The sequence below is a fragment of the Triplophysa dalaica genome, chromosome 6 (assembly GCF_015846415.1).
Source record: "Triplophysa dalaica isolate WHDGS20190420 chromosome 6, ASM1584641v1, whole genome shotgun sequence".
In the NCBI taxonomy this organism is placed as follows: domain Eukaryota; kingdom Metazoa; phylum Chordata; class Actinopteri; order Cypriniformes; family Nemacheilidae; genus Triplophysa; species Triplophysa dalaica.
Window position 1 is genome coordinate 22,646,093 of NC_079547.1, and position 19,165 is coordinate 22,665,257.

Genomic DNA, 19,165 nt, shown 5'->3' on the forward strand with positions numbered 1-19,165 from the left:
TGTGTGTGACAGACACCAGTGTGGTCTGTTTCTGTTATGTAAACAGAAGGACTGGATATTTTTCAAACCCATCTGATGTTTGCTCAGTTCTCTCCAGACCTGCACTGTCTGAATCATTCTGCCAACATCTTTCTTCTCTCTCTCTCTCTGTCTCTGAGGGTTACCACTGCCAGCAAACTTTACCCTCATCATCTTTATCTCAACCCCTTCATACTTCATTTTCTCTCAGAGGAACTTCTGCGTCTCCTTCAATCCTGCTTACAAACAGATTGTCCAGCTAAAAGCCTCGAGCAGTGCAGCAACATACATCATCTCCATTAGTTCAAGAACTGTATTTATAAAACCGATCCGGCTTAGTCAAAAAACAAATGTTAAATCTTAACCAATGCATAAACACCAAATGCAACTCATGGCAATTCATAACTTTTTGACATTATAGCTTATTGGTGGCTAATTTGTATGAGTACTTTGTGAAAATAATTGAATGACATAAAATGTAAATTCTGTGACATTAGAGTTCAGAGGTGAACCGCCATATTTACTTTTCTAACTTTGTTCATAAAAAAACCTCGAAAACAATCAGGTTGGTGATACACATCATGAGAAATTTTCACATCAATTGAAGATGACGACTATTCATAACTTTTACATATAAAAAATTCTAAATAGAAATTTCATTTATTTTCATATACATGTATATTTCACATTATTCACATCATACAAATTCATACAAAAAACACCACCCCGAAAAAGATCAGGTTAATACATCTGACGAGAAATGTTCACATCAATTTAAAATGACGACTATTTACTATTTTATATATACCAAATTATTTTGTTGGCCACATAAAACTATGCATGTTATATATTAATTTGCCTTTTGAAACTAAATATTCTTCTTTGTGTTCCTTTATTGGAAGGAAAACATGGCATTATTACTGTACTTTGATAACATTTTATTGCATTTTAACTCTTGCATTTTACATGAAACGCCTATTGTGGTCGATTTTTCCTCTAATTTACAGCACATAAATCATCGTTTAGAGCCATTACACTGCAAATACTTAAACACAGAAACACATATTAAACAAGATCAAAATGTAAAAAAATTGGGATGTAATGTTTTACATATATCAACTAGCCCTCCTACAGCTAAGCTAATGAACTAGACTACTTGCCAGAAGCAAGTGTTTATTATACATCCCAGTCCTTGATCATATTAATGTTGCCTGCATTTTAACACAAAGAAGTAATACACATTAGGCTTCGTGTTACACTAGTTTTACCACGTTTTTTTACCCCATACACCACCTTTTCTCCCTCTCCCTCTTTTGGTTATAAGCTCTGGGCGTTAGCACATTTCTTCAGAGACACTTACAGCCATGAGCAGAAATCCATCCGCAGCGTTCTGAACAGAACGGTATCAGGCGTCACACATTCAAATGAGTCCCTCGCTATTGCCGTCCACAGCTCTTTATTGCTCTATTGATTTGAGAGCGTTCGGTTGACGCCTGCACGGAGGTTTGATGGGGCATCAAAAGCATGCTGTCTCTTTAACAGCCATTATGGCGCTGTAATTGAGCCTCACACGCTACGGCAACAAAACAGCTCAATCTCTCTACACTGAGGTGAGTAAAAATTTTTAGGGAAGAAAAAACACAAATGAGGTTTTGACACCTGGGGATTTTTAAGCAGTGAACACTTAGGTATTATTGCTTTTATTGTGCGTGTGGATATCTAACACTCTTATCAACCAACGTTATCAGATAAAAAACTACGTTCAGAAATAAAATTACACCAAACCACATTCATTCACTAGTAATCCTGGATCTTTCTCCCTTTGAACCTTTAATCCCAAGACATATTCTTGTTAAAATGTTTTTTGTCGTCCCCTCATAGAAACCTTTCTCTCTCTGTTCCTCTTCTTAAACTCATGAAACGCTTATCAATTTTTCATAAAGAGTCCTGAGGTCTGGAAACCCTGCCGTACACACACAGTGCAAAAAATAATTACTTTTTATCCAACATTAAATCCCCACGACACCTCAGACAGGGTCCTTCTACCCATCCAGAATAAGCATGACCCTGCTGGAGAAAAAGAGATCTGACAGACCTAGAAATTATGTTTGAACCCTGGAGAAACGGATGAAAGATGATTGAAACGATATATATTCTTGATACATTCTCGCTCTCTTAAAGTAAGACCTTCACGGTGCATGCTTGATTAATTAAAAGTCAATGACTTAGAAAAGTCAAAACAGATCTACACTTCTATTTAAAATAACTACATGGGTCAACGAAGCAATTCTTGGGCACCGTTGACTTCCACAGTAGGAAAACTTTCTTTGTAAATTTCTGTTCTGTTGAACACAAAATAATACATTTTGAAGAAAAGCAAACAGTTCTGGGGCACTTTTGACTACAATTGTCATTTTTCCTACTATGTTAGTCAATGGTGGCCGAGAACTGTTTGGTTACAAGCATTCTTCCAAATATCTTTCTCTGTTTTCAACAAAACATAGAAATCTATATTGATTTGGAACAACTCGAGGGTGAGTAAAGGACAGCATTTTTTTGTGGGGGGTGAACTGTCCCTTTAAAAAGTTGTCTCTATAAGACAGGTGGTTGAAGGAGGGTTTGTAATGTAAGCCAAAACAGAAATCCATTACATTTAGAAAAAAAATGTGAAAATTTGCCCATACAATAACAAATCTCATTTTAGGTGAACTTTTAGGTGAACTGTCTCTTTAAATAACCTCTTGTTCTAATTCAGTAGCCCCAAATAACTTCTCAGGTATTAAAGACGCCTTGAGCAAAGGCTTCACGCTCTCTACAGCATAAGAAGGAGACGTCTCATTTATAGTGGACTTGGCCTGCACTCCAGTATTGAGCTGTCATTTAGTCACCCAAATAGAATAAGTGGGGAGGATTAGACCGGCACATTCATGCAGATAACGCCTGTGACAGCTTGCCTTTCTCTCTCGCTCTCGCCCGAATACTAAACAGGGCGTTGAGTGACAGCTTGTCAGAGGGCAGGAGTGGAGCGCTGAAACCTGGCAACCCAAGAGCGCAGCGATAACAAGCAGGTCAAAGAAAACAATTACGGCCCGGGCGCTTTCTAATGGACACACGGGAAATAATCATGTTCCTGTGTGCGTGCGTGTGTGCGAAATCCATTATGTCCCGACAGCCCTCGCAAAGTCATTTGTTGGTCCTCTCGGGTGTCTCGATTCTAAGGCCACTTCAACCGTCGTTTTTTTCCCGTCATCTCTTTTCTCTCTCGGCTATCTCTCAGCGGCGGCCCTCAGCGTTTCATTTCTCCCCGATTCCTGGCATTGTTATGCCACCCCCTCAGACGCAAGCTCCAACTCGGTCTAGTGCGGCAATCACAATAAAATAGAGAGCCGACACAGTTTGGCAAGACGCTTTTTTTCAACACGAGCCATCAGACTGGCTTGCTCATTTACCCCCGGCAGCCTCGCTCGCGCCACGAGCTGGTTACTCTCAATGAAGTTTAACAGTGTTTTTCTTGTGTTTTAGATTCTTTTGACATTTGTAGCAACTTAATGCTGGACTTGTTAGTACTGTTCGCAGTCTTGTTTGAAGATGATGTCATCAAACACTTTAAAGGTTCAGTATGTCAATCTATTTACAGAAATGCAATATAATATACATAATTATACAGCCGTTCATTCCCGGTTCTCGGATGTGATTGGCTGAGAGCCATGTGATATTCCACCAAGATCACCACAGGAACCCTCCTCAACTAATCCCTCCACCATTAAACTAACTTGGGCTATGCTGTCCGTTACTCTGCAGAAGTTAGTCAGCTAGGTTACAAGCAAACCCATGCGAAGCGGTTCATTCGATCCAAGATGTTAATGTCTGTGATGCTTTCTCATTTTTGGGAAAACTGGCATACAATAAACAAGATATGAAATTACAAACTGCACATTAATTCGTTTGGTATTGCCTAAATATAAACACTTGTTCTGCATTTTGCACATGGGTGTACGTGTGATGCGATAGGACTTTCTTTATAGATCACAGTTTAACTTCGAAGAATCAATATTATGTTAACACAGATAGTCCATAAACTTACAGGCATATCTGCAAAGATTGATCGCGTGGTGAACCGAAACTAATGCTGTACTGTGACTGAGACCTAAAACTCTACACTGTGCATGTATGGAATAACAAATTTCAATACTGGAAAATGGCTAAAACTCTAAACTCTCCAAGTAACGTATTTACAGCACTCATTGTTTAAAAAAATTACAGCTAGGGTTTCGATAACGGGTGTAAGATAACAGAATTGGGATGAACACATTCACGGTGAGATCCCTTTTAAAAGTCTCTCTCAGCACAGCGCATATTTAAAAGAAGTGATGGTTTGGAATTAGTAGCGGAGGTTTGTTTAACTGTTATCCTGGGCTGGAATTCTTGCCAGAAGAAAGTAGTTCCCCTGTTCCTATTAAAACCAGAGGGTTTTAAAGACACTCCTATGATGTTTCTGATTTATCTACACACGTGTGACGTCGAACTGTTGTATACTTGCAATATCGCTCTCGTTCTCGTGTATATAATGCTCTTATATTAGCGGCTGTGATTGCCTCCGGCACTCGGACTACAGCCTCCTGCCTCTGAGCTAATCACAACCATGCTGATTTAAGAGCACTTTATACACTCCTACTTGAGCGATGTTGCATAACTATGTCTTCAGAGGTGTATAAAGACCTTACATAATGTAGCGTTATGATTATATCTTAGAATGAGCTATTTCTATCTACAGACTCTGCGGGTCCACTAACATGGAATTTGCCATGTTGTTTTTACAGAGGCCCTAAAAGGACAAACTCTACAGAGAGCGTTTTTTTAAATACGTTATCTCCTTCAATAAAGAAGCAAAAACGTGACGACATCTTAGTTCTGTGTCAGCCAACGTAGTGCTTTGAATGGGAGGGGCGGTGTGAGCCGTTGATTGCAATTTGCAACTGTACCGCTAGATGTCGCTAACTTTCATACATTGTGCCGCTAAAGCTGCAATCCAAAACTTTCGCCTCTCTTTCGTAATTTTTATAAACTCGCCAGCTCAAATGATCAATTGAATCAGGGTAAGGTAAGGAGCTCTAACCACTTCAATAGAGACCAAATTACAATCCAATAAATCTCTGATCAATAAAATCATCTCCCCTGCAGTGAAATAGGTTACGAACGGCATTTCATGCTGACAAAAAATCTGAATTCCGAACTATACATAGACAACGTATTCTTTGTAGACACTGTAAAATACTACACGTGTAGAGCTTGATAGTTTAAAACACCATCCGTTCTAAACTGTGTGAAATGCACCAAAGCCTCAATCACAAACAAGCACTTAACTCACAAAATAGCAGTCTGTCTTTCAAAGAGACACAGTGTATGAAGAGAACCAGCAGGCAAACAGAACAATAGGCCTACTATGCATCCATATCCAAACTTAATAATACATAAAACAACACATAAATCTCCTCTCGTGCTCAAGGAATGAAAGCCCACACACTCTCTCTCACACACTTTCATACTTATTGAGCGAGCAATTGAAGTGGATTATCCCGTAGTCTGGCGGTTTCTGGATTAGCCATTAGTCTAGCGGGGTACAGATGATAAGAGACTTCACTGAACTGCAAATGAGAAGCTGTCAGAAGAGAGAGAGAGACAAATCCACGCTTCCCTCGGGGTATATGATCTCTCATTAGGTTTAATTAATCATTCTTATTAATAACGGTAGTCGCATTGCAACCTCAACGAAATAAAATATTCTGGCAGGCGTATAACAAAATGATGCCTCCGTATTAGATCAACTACACTGGCCCTGAAATATATTATCATTATGTCAGTAAACATCGAACGGCCCTTAGGCCTACATACAGCAATACCATGGTTTGACCATTGTAGTCTTTAAAGTACCATGGTATATACCATATGGACATTCTCATAATCTCGTAAAAATTTAGTTTTGAATGCTAAAACATAATTGTCTGAAATGTTCAAATAATTTATTTACAAAATCTATAGTAAATGTCATCAATTAGGAGTGTCCAAATTTCTTACTAGCGGTCTAAAGCGAAGTACCATGCATGGTACCCTCCCTGTACAGTGGTACTTTTTGTAAGATACAGTAACACTAGTACAGAGTAGACAGGACGAAGCTGAAGTTTCAAAGCGTGACGCCTCATGACAGCAGGATGACAAGGAGCGCTGGCAAACGGTAGAATCAGATATATTAGGTCTTCCTTTTTGTCTCTCTTCTGTCAGCTAAAGATATTCAGTTAATGCAAAATGGAAATATTTCAGTGGAATAACTGACACCTTTAAAGCCATTGACTGCTTCACCAATAGACAGGGAATGGGAATAGAAATAAAAAAGTGCACTGAAACCGTTTCTAAATTACGTAAACCTCAATAAAATATCAAAGCTGTCCATCAATGTGCAAATAAATCTAATGGAAATGTTTGGTGTGCTTTGAGGCACCAACTTACAGTAAAGCTTTAAATGTGGGCTACTATGATATTTCGTTGTACTGTACTGAAAACAGTATAGTTTTACCATGTATGTACCACGTTAATCCTCTGTTCTAGGATAAGTACCGGGGTTTTTTTGAAGGTACCTTGGAGTACCCCAGAAAACTCCAGTACCAGTACTACTCCAGTAGTAGATGTTCAAATATACTTTTTGGTGTATTTTTAATGTGAAGCACTCTTTCATTTCTTCACACTGGTGAATAAAGATAGGCCTATACTTGTCAGGTTGTTCACTGAAGCACAGAGAAACTCTTGTTGGCCCTGCCAAAATTACAGGCGAAGACAGAATGGAACACAAATTATCCTCGCAACAAGAGCCAGACTAGAGACGTGGCTTTTAAAGCGTTGAAATGAAAAAATACAGGTCTGGGGGCTTATAGAATGAACATGATAATCCATGCTGGCCATGAAACGTATAACAGAAGCATGTGACTTTTGTTCAACATGTCACCAGAAGGCTGTCAAACATCAACAATTGACAAAATCCATAGATTCAGATATTTCCAAAGAGTTTAGAGATTTGCACAAGTTCGGCAGACAAACTCTGACAGTGATGCAGGCGAAGACAAATATTTGACTATTTGATCATTTTCATACTATTTTTGTTAGTAGCTTTCTGTTTTCGTGAAGCATTTAGTTAAATGTTAAAAGCTCTGGAAATAAGTTTAAATAGGCTTTAGGTATTGTAGATAAACAATTAAATCAATTAAGGTAAGCATGTTCCCTTTTATGCTAAAAAACAATATTTGTCCAAATGAATGTTTTTAGGTAGCAACAAGCTTTATATATTATTTGCCATAAATGATGAGATGATGTGAACATCTTTTTTAGCATTAACTAACAGCTATTTGAAATGACTTCACCGACCTCTCAGGTAACAAATAAATAAACAGCTGTTAACTTTCTCTAAAGCAATTTAAATCCATACACATCTGGAAAGTTATTTTTTGGAAGGCACAGTACATCAATTGGCTGCATCATTAATTCAACATCATTATTAAAATTTAATTTGGTTTGTTTTGTTTTAGTACATTCTTTGAGCACGACAGGATGTGTAGAAACGATGCTGTTTAAAACTAATTATGACATTCAAAATAAAAGAAGTAGAGAAAGATTTTACACGCATGTGGGAATAAAGCGTGAAGCTGCGGTTGGATGTACCCAGAGCGCCATCCGCTGGCAGAGAGATGAACTGCATTCTGTGAGCAGACGGGTGGTCGAGTCTCTCACTTCATACATCTGATCCCTGTTCGTACCAATAACCAAAGCGATCACTTATACGTGCAAAAAATACACTAAGCGCCTAAGTCACTGCTTATCAATAAATCTTATTTATTTAACTCGGATAAAATAACAATTCATTAATTATTGACAGAGTAAACTTTATTGAGGGGTTACGCGTATCATAGGGACAAACACCTGAATGTTAAGCCTCGCATCACAACATAAATGTAAATTAAACTATTCCTACTGTCTTTGCACATTAAACTCCTTTATTGATCTATTCTCCTATATATTTACCCATCTTTTAATTTCAATACATATTCAAAATGCTTCGCCATTCTCTATTATCCTCAATTTAAACAAATAAAGACTGAAATCAACACCAAACTGACAACTACGTGGTGGGAATTTTATGCACAACGTTAACTTCGTCTTCCGCGCACGGCTGAAATTATTAAACTTTCATCCCCTCTTGGGTTACGGAATTCAAACCGCGCACTAAGTGGCCAAAAGCCGCATAAGAGCATGCAAACTTGCCTGGAAAAAACTCTCCGAACGCGCGGTGAAGGTGAAAAACAAGCAGCAGAAGGGTGAAGTACTTCCTTCGGTCCATTCTTGCAGTCACTACTTCACATACTCGCCGTGCGTCCTCGCGCTGGAGATCTGACTGCGCGCACCGTATCCCGGCATTGGTGATGTAGCGCGCGACTCGGACCTGAAGTCGACAGCTGACTGATTGTTGGGCTTCTGTACTGCCACGATAGGACGCGCGTGGAGTAGTGTGGGTGCGAACGAACGAGGAGAGAGTTCCAGTATCCCCCAGGTCCTTAGACCTGCCCGTCGGTGCCAGTCCGCTCCGAAGCGCAATGCCAAACTGCCAGTGCGTGTGTGATGGTTACGCGCGGAGTTTAGAGTGAGGGATGAACGCTCTGTAGTGCACTGCGCGATGTCGTGCGCGCTTACGCGGGGTGCGCACTTCACTAAAAGTAATTCTATACCAAAAAGAACTCCAGGCAATGAATAAGGGAGGTTCGAGGAGGCTCTGGTTTCTGTGTACAAGGCACAGTGGCCCCTCCAAGTATTTCAACACCTGCGCCACTTTAATAAATGCATGTTTAAAAATAAAATAAAATAAAGCCTTTCCTCATGTCTTATCACATATAAACATGCTTTTACTACAGCGACCATAGCTTTATATGTTATTTATAATAAAAGCACAATAAATAGTTAAACACACATAATAATCAATCAGCCATAAAAACAAGAGTTACTATACTTCACTGTTATTAAACCTAGTTCATTTTCATATGGGAAAGAGTTTTGTCATTTTTTTACATTAGAAAACAACAAACGCTGTTCAAATTAAATGCATAAATAAATCTGATGATGTTGGGTTACATCTATAAGTCAATGTTAGAAGCCAGAGCCCTTAGAAGAACATTTAATTCATCGTTACAGGGGGACATTCTGAGAGGGCAGATCTCAGTTTCAGTGTTTAATGGTTGGACCTAATTTATGAATTCATTATTTAGTGATGTGGAAATCAATGCCTCATTAACACAGAAAGGTGCCCTTTCATCCTCATATCAAACATAGTACATGAGCCTTCATTCTCTCTTATTCAATAAACTCAACAATCTGAAAATGTTTAAAAAAACTGCATGAAATCAAATGCAACTCGATTTAATTTGATAGCAAGCATTTCTTGTTGTCTGGTGAACAATTCTTTCCACAAAAAAAGTGAATCTGATGACATATAGATAGATTAGCCAGAACATCCATTAACTCCTCACCTCCAGCTGTCAATGCTGCAAGCTCCAATTCTGACTGAAATGCCTACTTTTCTAAATCCAGCCAGCTTTCCAATGAAGAACAGGCCACACCCTCAATTTTTCCCTTTTGATATTCCTGTTCACCAGTGTGGAATAGATAACCAACGACAAACAAACATCTTAGCAACACCTTAGTTACCACCCAAAGACACAACCACACAACAAAAACTGCAAAGCATCATGGAACAACCTCTCTTAACATCGTATCGCTTACCAAGCTCTAAAAAACCCAACCAGTATCGTGACAGCGAGCTTGGCATTTTCTTGAGCGAACTTCTGATCTTTGTCATAATACGTTTATTTTAAATAACCATAAACAGGATAATGAGAGTGTGCAAGACTACATTTATCTCTCTATCCAAACACAACAGAGTAACGCTCACATGCAGCTAAACTACAGTATGACTCATCCAACTGTGTTTGACAAATGCTGTGTGAAAGTTGTTGGTGTGGGTAATCAAATGGTGAGAGAGCGAGAGAGCACATCCTAAATGTACATCTCTAAAACTTAAGATCGATGTGAACCCCCCACGCCTCCAGTCAACCACTCCCAGTTTAATAGCTCTGCATCACACCATGGACTTATTTCTATGCAAAATACCACCACTTCAAGTCAGTATTACAATAGGAGAACTTCAGCCTACCATGCGGTAGTTGAGATTTTTCGATGAATACACAGACGCAGTGTGATGTTCAGTTCATCTGTTGTTTTTCGCCTCATGAAAAAGCCTTGCAGGGTAAAAAAGTGGAACCATATTAACTTATGCTACATGATAAAGAACTGTGTAAATGTATAATAATGCCCAACGCTGTATGTGTCGCTGTAAAGTGCGCTATAAAATATAAGCATCATATATTTTTATGCTCGACACCCAATTTATGGCGTTTGGCCGTAACATCGATGGGAGTGAATAGAGGTGGCGTTTCTGCAATGAAGCGGAGCGAAATGGATGAGTAAAATACGCTTACTCAAAATCATATGGATAAAGAGAAGGTCACAGAATTTCTATTTTTGGGGGAGAACTGTCTATTCCAGCGGTTCTCAAACTGGGGGCCCCAGGATGGATCCAGGGGGGCCGCAAATTTTGTGGCATTTCATAAAATATAGAAATGTATCATCGGTTTTTGCAATCAAACATCAGAACCGCCAACCAAAAGAATCCATGTTAGACCATGGGTATAAATGAATAAGTTTTTGGTTAAAGTAAAATGTTATATTATAAGTCTTTATTTGGGGGGTCCACAGAGTCATGTTCAAAGGGGGTCTTACAACGTTCCAGAAGCGTTGGTCTATCCACCCCACGTCACTCAAAACACACGTGAACTGGAACCAAACTGGAACACAAAAGACAATATTTTGAGGAATGATGTGTCAATACGATGGAAGTTAATGGGTTCGAATGTTGTTTGGATAATGACATTCTTCAAAATATCTTCTTCTGTGTTCTGTTCTGTTCTGAACAATATATACCGAATGTGTTTAAACACACAGACTCAGAATAAGAACAGACTCGAGAGGCAGCAGAAGTTAATAAACATGGTGTGGAGTCGTGTATTGAAAAGCCTCATACTGTAGGTGCAAATCATTCTGTTGCTGAGAGAGGTAGGCGGTCCCCCCACACACACCTGCCAATAGTTACAGCCACCAGGAGGTCCTGCAACAGCATTAATGTGTCCAATATGTGCTGCAGGTTTCAAGCATCTACATACTCATCCCCATCAGAAAGGTCATTTAAAGCGGCAACAGATTGATTGTCCACCATCAGATGCATGAGGAGCGACGGCCTCTCATCTTTTCTTTAGCATGTTGGGAACATCTCTCGTTCGGTCAATAGATTTAATTGGGCACCTCAAAGCCTGCTGGGCCGAGATGGAAGATTTAAGAGGAGATCCCAAAATGTATGAGCTAATGATATTTCTCTGAGCAGAATGTTGCAGCCGAGTTATACCGGTGGGAAAAGTGTTTTCTAATCATTATAGGACTTGCTTGTTGAGAATTCGATACGTTTCTTGAAAAAGCAAGAGGACAAGATTGTTGCGCGGTGTTAAATTCATGCATTATGCATATATATTAGTTTTGAACTTATTGATTAAAATCTACAAGTCTGGACTCTTCAACAGCATCCAAATGCAGTGCAAAAGTTTTTTTATTGACAATAATTCTATACGACATTTCTTAATGTGACTTTTACTGCTGCGATTTTATCACTGCAGATATTACATACAGACATCGTGCACTTTGTAAACATTGCTCTAAATGTGTAAAAGAAATGTCGGCTTGTTGCGAAGAGCTGTAACATCAAGGGTTTATTGGGCGTATTAAAAAGCTTTTATTCTATTGTATTTCCATTTGTATTTTGTCTATGTTTGAGTTCTTGCTTTTTTTAACACAAAGCCTGTCGTTTACAGTGCAGATCTATGAGTGATTTTAATTTTCACTCTTTGCGCAATTGGGCCAACAACCTTCAAAACTCCTCTAGAACTTCATTTTAATTCCTCCCGCACACTCGGTCCTAACACGCTCTCCTTCATTAAATACACTGGACAGCACAACAGGAAATTGTGTCCGGCCAGATCAGATTTTTGAGTGACATGGAAGACCAGAATGGGTCTGAAGGTCAGTTTATTGCGATATTATGACTGTGAGACTTACAAAAATCGTTCTTCAGTTCCTTCAATCATTTTATTCTTATCATTATCTCAGGACTGACATCGATTTCATTTGAACTAAGGTTAAAGAAGCAGTTCACCCACCAAAAAACAAATTCTCATCTTATTATTTCTTGTGCATCCTCCTCTTCTGTCATTCAAAACACATTTGTATTGTTCTTAAATTCATGGAACACAAAAAATGTTGGATATTCAGATGTCTTTTCTTACATCGATCAGGTTAAAAGTTACCAGAATAAAAGAATACCAGAAGACCCAACATACTGTACATGGACTGCTTTTATGGCATATTTTTTGTCATATCTGGACCTGGACAATGCCTGACAGTTAGGATACAGGAAAATACTGTTTATTTTGCATAAGGGAATAATGATCAAACCCTTCTTTCTCCATGAACCATCCCTGTGACATGACCCCGGCCTCAAGTTTGACAAACCCAAGGACAAACTAACAACAAAACGACTTCAAACGTCTCCGTCTTGTGTCGTACAAAGTTTGAGTGTTTGACCAACTGTCAAGGCTCAGCCGACACCAAAACTTTCAATTCAATTAACTGCCTCTGTCGCATTTAAGCTTCATAAACACGTTCGCAAACAGCTGTAATTATAAGAGAAGTTTAATCAAACCAAGTTTTGTGTAATGAGCTCCATATGAGCAGTCACCATCAACAACTATAGATTACACGATGGCAAAACTAAGAAAACATTGTTTGCCTTGCGTCGACGGGTTCGAGGGATATTAGGTCCTCTGTTCCGGGGCAGCTCCCTATTGATTCCACTGCTTAACTTCTCACGGAAACACGGCTCCCACCCATGACTTCTCTTTCAATTAAAAGCGCTCAAACAACGTCTCTCCCCGCAGGCCCCTTTAATGAGAAGACTAATGTGGGTAAAACCAGCTTCACCTCTACGTTGGGAAACCGCCTCGCTGGCCTTTTAATACCAACGTTTGTGTAGTTGAGAGGATTGGGACCCCCTGCTGTTTGACAAGAGTGGGCTTCTGGAACGAAGACCTCGGAAGGATCCGGACGGCCGCGTTTCAAGTGCGCTGTGAAGATGACCCAAAGACTCCATTCGTCAGTTCCAACAAGATTAAAGGAAATAAAGTTCTTTAGTTACTCACCAATCATAATGGTTTAAGTCTTAATGTTGTTATTTTTGGTGGAAATAAAAATTTTGAAGAATCTTCAACAACTATTTTAATACAATGACAGTTAAGGGACACACCTTGTCGCGCTGCAAAAACGAGACCATTTTCCCAGTAAACTATATTTTAAAGCGACAGTTCACCCAAAAATGTAAATTCTGTCATCATTTACTCACTTTCAGATTATTCCAAATCAGTATAAATTACTTTGTTCTGCTGAACACAAAGGAAGATATCTGGAAGAATGTCAGTAACCAAACAGATCTCATCCCCCATTTGCTGCCATATGGGGAAATAACACTATGGGAGTCAATGGGGGTGAGATCTGTTTGGTTACTGACATTTTTTCCAAATTTGGTCTTTTGTTTTCTGCATAACAAATTTATACAATTTTACAGGTTTGGAACAATCTAAGGGTGAGTAAACGATGACAGAATTTTCATTTTTTAGGGAAATATTCCTTTAAGTCTTATGAAGTCGTATAACTTTTTGTGTTTGGACCTGGAAATTGACGTCAGACTTAAAGGGTAACTCCGGCCAAAAATATTAATTCTGCAATTAATTTCTCACACTCAAGTGGTTTAACATATGTATTGATGTAATTGTCAAATTACTGTTTTGTAAATGAAGGGAGTTTTGTAGCTTTCTGACTCCTCTATATATTGCAATGCGACTATTTTTGAATATAGTTGTAGTTTTGTTTGTTTGGGCACAAAAAGTAACCTATCCTCATTGCATTAAATTATTTTATATTGAACCACCGGAGTCACGTTTACAATTTTACGATGTCTTTATGCACTTTCAGCGCTTTGAAGATTGATTGCGTTGCAATCTAAGGAGGAGTCATAGAGCTTCCAAAACTAACTCAATTTGCGTTTGGGGGGAAAATGGAGGTCATAAAGATGTTAAAGAGTACATAACATGAGACCATGAAAATGACATTTCATGCATTGTGTTATGTTGCCCTGTGTGAATGTAAGCAGTCTGCCAAATTGTAGAGCCGAAGGTGAATGAATAACAAAGTTATTGGCTTGGAAAAAAGGGAGTCGACTCTAAATCACACAAACGACTCGCCCCTAGTCCGATTCTCGAACCCCGTGGATTTACGTCACTACACATAGTCCCCGCCCACGTTTTGCCCGGACAGCCCACGAAAACTTCACTCTTCTCCCCCAAACACTGTAGCTCATTCGCAGCAGACCAATCACAGCAGACTAGACCATCTGACCAATCACATCAGAATAAAATAACAGAAAGGAGGGGATCAGAAAGATGAATCGCGGAACTGATCATATAGCTTTCCTGTAGCTCAGTGGTAAGAGCAATGCGTTAACAACGCTAGGTTGTGGGTTCGATCCCAGGGGATTGCAAATTTCTATGTAAAATGTATAGGATAATGCAATGTAAGTCGCTTTGGATAAAAGTGTCTGCAAATTGCGTAAATGTAAATCTGATCCTTGAGTCAGTTAAGTAGTAAGGAAATAATAGAGTTTTTACACCTATGTACATAAACTTGTTGTTGGACACTACATAAACCAAAGTAGGACCTTTAAAATCCCTAGTTATGTACTCTTTAAACAACTTAACTCTTTTTTAACAAAATATTGGCCGAATTTTCATTTTTGGCCAGAGGTAACCTTTATCAAGCGGATAGCTTTTTCCGAGCAACAGACTCAAACTTTTTTCAAACTTATCATTCACAGATACCCTATTAAACATGTATGGAAATTATTAAGTTGAGTAAATATTGACAAAACTGTCATTTTTGGGTCCGTTAAGCAGCCAAGGTCTGGTAAACGCTGGAGAAGGTCTATTCAGTGTGAAACTTGAGCGGAGGCTGAAACCCATTACTCATCTCATGAACTGCATGAATCAATTTTGATGCACTACCTTGGACATAATTTAATGATTGTGTAATCAATAGTCATAATCTTATATGCTGAGCACATTAAGAGTCTATCATTTCAAAAAGCACCCACACGAACGAGGCCTGGACCGTAATGTCTGATAACACCCTCAGAGGCAGACCGACGCTACTTTTCATAAGTGCTGACTCTGACGGTTAATATATTTTTGATTCAATCACAGAGTGGCAGAATATAGCGAATTATGGAGGACGTGATGAGCGCTTCCCAAAAGACCAAAATTAGATTTCAATTTTGCAAAGAAATGGATAAATATATTAAACGGAGATCAGCACAGGAAAAAATGCATTGGACAAAAGAGGTAAATATCTGGAAAATAATGAATGTTTTTCAATATTTTTTCTAGCCACTCGTGGTCATTGATTGGTCACAAACACTGATAGCTATTGGCCAAAGCAATGATGCTAGCACTGGTTGGGAAACTTAGTATACGTTTTTTTAAAGAGCCAAAGTGTTTGCAACATGTCATAACTGGCATAAAACGAAACATTTCACAGTCAAAACAATTACACACCTCGACTTTAACACAACCTTAAACCGTTCAATTAAATTGAGTGCGACTATCCAACCATAAAATTCTAAATATATTTATATAGTGTTGATTTTACAGAGGTTATATAATATTAAGACATCAAGATATCGAAAAGCAACATCACATTTTTTGTAGCCCCGTCAGGATTTCAGTAGCCTACGTAAGAAGTCATTCAATTAGGATTTTAACAATATGAATAATTTATGTGTTCCAATACCGATCTGTTTAAAGAACATAGCTGTAAGAAGTTTGTCATCTTGTGCATGTGCGTGCACGCTCTCAAACTCAAACATAATTCCTCTAATTTCAGGTCAATATTTGCGAGACGATGTCAATAGCCAGAACAATGCCAAATGATTGCCTGTCAACTATAGAAAGAAAGTCAACCGACAAGAATACCAATTTCTGGAACTTTTATGGATAAAAATATATTAAGTAATCTTGGCAATCAGACTCTGCATGTCAACCCCCACACAAAGAACCTGAGAGTTCATTTTCACTATGGTGTGTTAAATCATACATTGTCCGTGTCACAAAAACAGCTTTCTTTCGTCTCGGTAAAATTGCTGGGGTTCAATTTATGGGACTAATTAAACAACTCTTGCCTTCATGCTTTGAAATTATTACACTTCGAACGTTTAAACCAGTTGCTAAGAACTCGTTTCTGTTCGTGACTGGTACAGTAGGTCATGCTAAGGTACACACGAGATGCTTAAAAGGTCAATTCTGAGTTGTAAAAAATACAGATTGGCCACATCCTGAACATGCAAATCACGTTTCAATTCAGAATAGAACATAACGACACAAAGACGCTCTCCTTACATACATCTCGCTTAGCCCGCCGTATTACACATCAAAGCCTGAGCCCATAGAAAGCGCAACATTTGTCTCCATTTCGCCCCAAACATTACCTCAAACCCTTCGGGGAGATGAGGCAGGAGAAGTGCACAAGTGTAATATAAGAGGATATGAAAAATAAATAGCATTTTTATATGATTTTCTCCCGCTCCATATCAGTTTGATAAAAGTGGTGCAATGGGATGCTATGAGAGGATTCAGTTGTAAAAGGTATTGGGAGTGCGGAGTAATAATTTTCTCTTTCTCTGGCCACTCAGCATTGATCTGTGCTAGTGAAATCATCTCTCGGCTGTTATTAAATCATCGTCGCACAGCGGTGCACCGCATACACACACGTATACACATACACAAAGATGTAGATACTACAAAGACAACAATACTTTAATACAATACTTGAATATGAATTAATTGATTTTATATCCAAATTTGAACAAATCTAGCAGTACATTTTTTGGAAAATTGCAGAATATTTTGATATGTTCTACACGGTCAGCTCTCATTTTTCCTGGAAAGTCTTCATATAACCTGGTATAGATCTCAACAACTCAACTGTTCGTGTAGTTCTCGTCCCATGACTCGATTCTGTAACCTTTTGGCCTATCAGATCACGCTACTCCACACTCATACATTAGCATCCCATGTCTGTATGCAATTCAAATTCGGTTACAATAAACAAGCCCAAGGGTCCACAAAACTCTCAGAATAACAAAAGGGAAGGGGTTGTGAACTGGTGGGTCCTGACCCAAAACTAGGAGAGCAGGGGAAAAGGATGCTTACATGCTGAATCTGTGCATGGCTAGCGATGTCACAGGTCATGTCCAATCAAATGCTTTTATTTTTGCCAAAATTCATTCCCAACTGGTTAGAAACTAAAGATTTTAATATGGACAGGCTGCCCCATTCTTGTAACCCAGCAGCTACAGTAAACTACACAAGATTAAAAAAAACATGACTCAGACAACATTGAAAATGGGTTCAGATGCAATATGGAGGTGAAATTCTGAAATCTTAGCACATATGTTATATCTTACATCATTGCACATCATTTTCCCAATATAAATTCACATCATGTGTTGCATGTATTTGTGCAATAAATGTAAAATATTCGATTCTCCATGATATAATAAATTATATCTTACTGTGAAAACAGGTTTCATAGATCCAAGCACCACAAAGGGTTAAATATTCTTATCTATACATTATCCTTTACAATTTATCGATTGAGCACTTTCGCTGTAAAAAAATGAAAGTAAAAACTGAAAATGTACTCGTCATTTTCTAACAAAATTTAGCAAATATGTTAAAAAGACATATTCTGTATTGATTTATAATTTATTACATGTGCCCCATATTATAAGTAGTTTATATACAGCGTGTACACTTTTAAATGATGGGGGCAAAGTTACTATACAAAAATAATTTACTAACATTATTTACTTACCCTCAAGTTTACATTTAGCAGACGCTTTTATCCAAGGCGACTTACAAAGAGTTTAGGGAGCAATAAGCTTGTTTTCCACATTCGTCAAACTATTTCTACATGTTCACAACCTCCCTGAAAGCACCAGATCTCTGCTAAAGATCTGGAAAACAGCTGCTGTGTATAAACATCTGATAAATGTCTTAGAAAGGCAGTTTTACATCAAATCTTGAGCATGAATCCATATGACATCTTGCAGGAGACATCTCAGAGATGTATTGGACCTGAGCAAAAATAAAAAAGATATGTCTTGCAAATGTAAATGCAGACATCAAACTGATGAGTAATGTTATGACAGAATTTTCATTTTTGGTTGAACTATCCCTTTAATGGTACAGTTTGTAGAAATCGCCGCTAGAGGGTGAACGATCAAAACAACAACAATCTGGTAGCTCGATGAAGCAGTGTAGAAGCGTGGAATGATGGGATATGTTGTCTTCAACTCCACCGCTGATGGTACCACTGATACATCAATTAGACCGGAACAAGAAATCGTGTTAGCGGAAGAGGTTAAGTAATAAAGTTTTATAAATGTTACGATTACGATTATTTTATTTCATTATAATGAATTAGACCCGAGTAATGTAAGATTTAAAATTGAATTGATAGTGTTTAAATAAATCATAGTAGAAGTGATTTTGAACCTACCCACATCATTTGCAATAATGCTAGATGGAGCGACGGTACAAACTACTTCTGCATCTGTCTACGACTGTGTCACGCTGTTGCTACGTCAGTAAAGGCGGGAACAAAGTGCAACGCGGATATGACGCCATTGACAGGCGACTAAACGGCCCAGATCCACCGTTTAGAATGGTGATTTTCTCAGGATTTAAAAGCAGTTGGAAATATTTGAGATATTGTAAGTACTCAGCTGAAGAAAATATATAACATTGGCCTAGTGGTTATTGGATACTTTACTGCAAAATTCTTA

The 19,165-nt window shown here is 38.4% G+C and overlaps 1 protein-coding gene across 13 annotated transcripts in view; it reads right to left on the reverse strand.

Moving 5' to 3' along the window:
• The window catches only part of ptprt (protein tyrosine phosphatase receptor type T), a 198,911-nt gene extending 190,241 nt beyond the window's left edge, over positions 1-8,670 (reverse strand). For all 13 annotated transcript variants that reach the window (XM_056750549.1, XM_056750548.1, XM_056750550.1 and 10 more), the window contains exon 1: positions 8,322-8,670. In XM_056750549.1, the coding sequence (XP_056606527.1) occupies positions 8,322-8,401 (80 nt within the window). In that variant the 5' untranslated portion in view covers positions 8,402-8,670. The remainder of the gene's footprint in view (positions 1-8,321) is intronic.
• Positions 8,671-19,165: the final 10,495 nt, after the last annotated feature.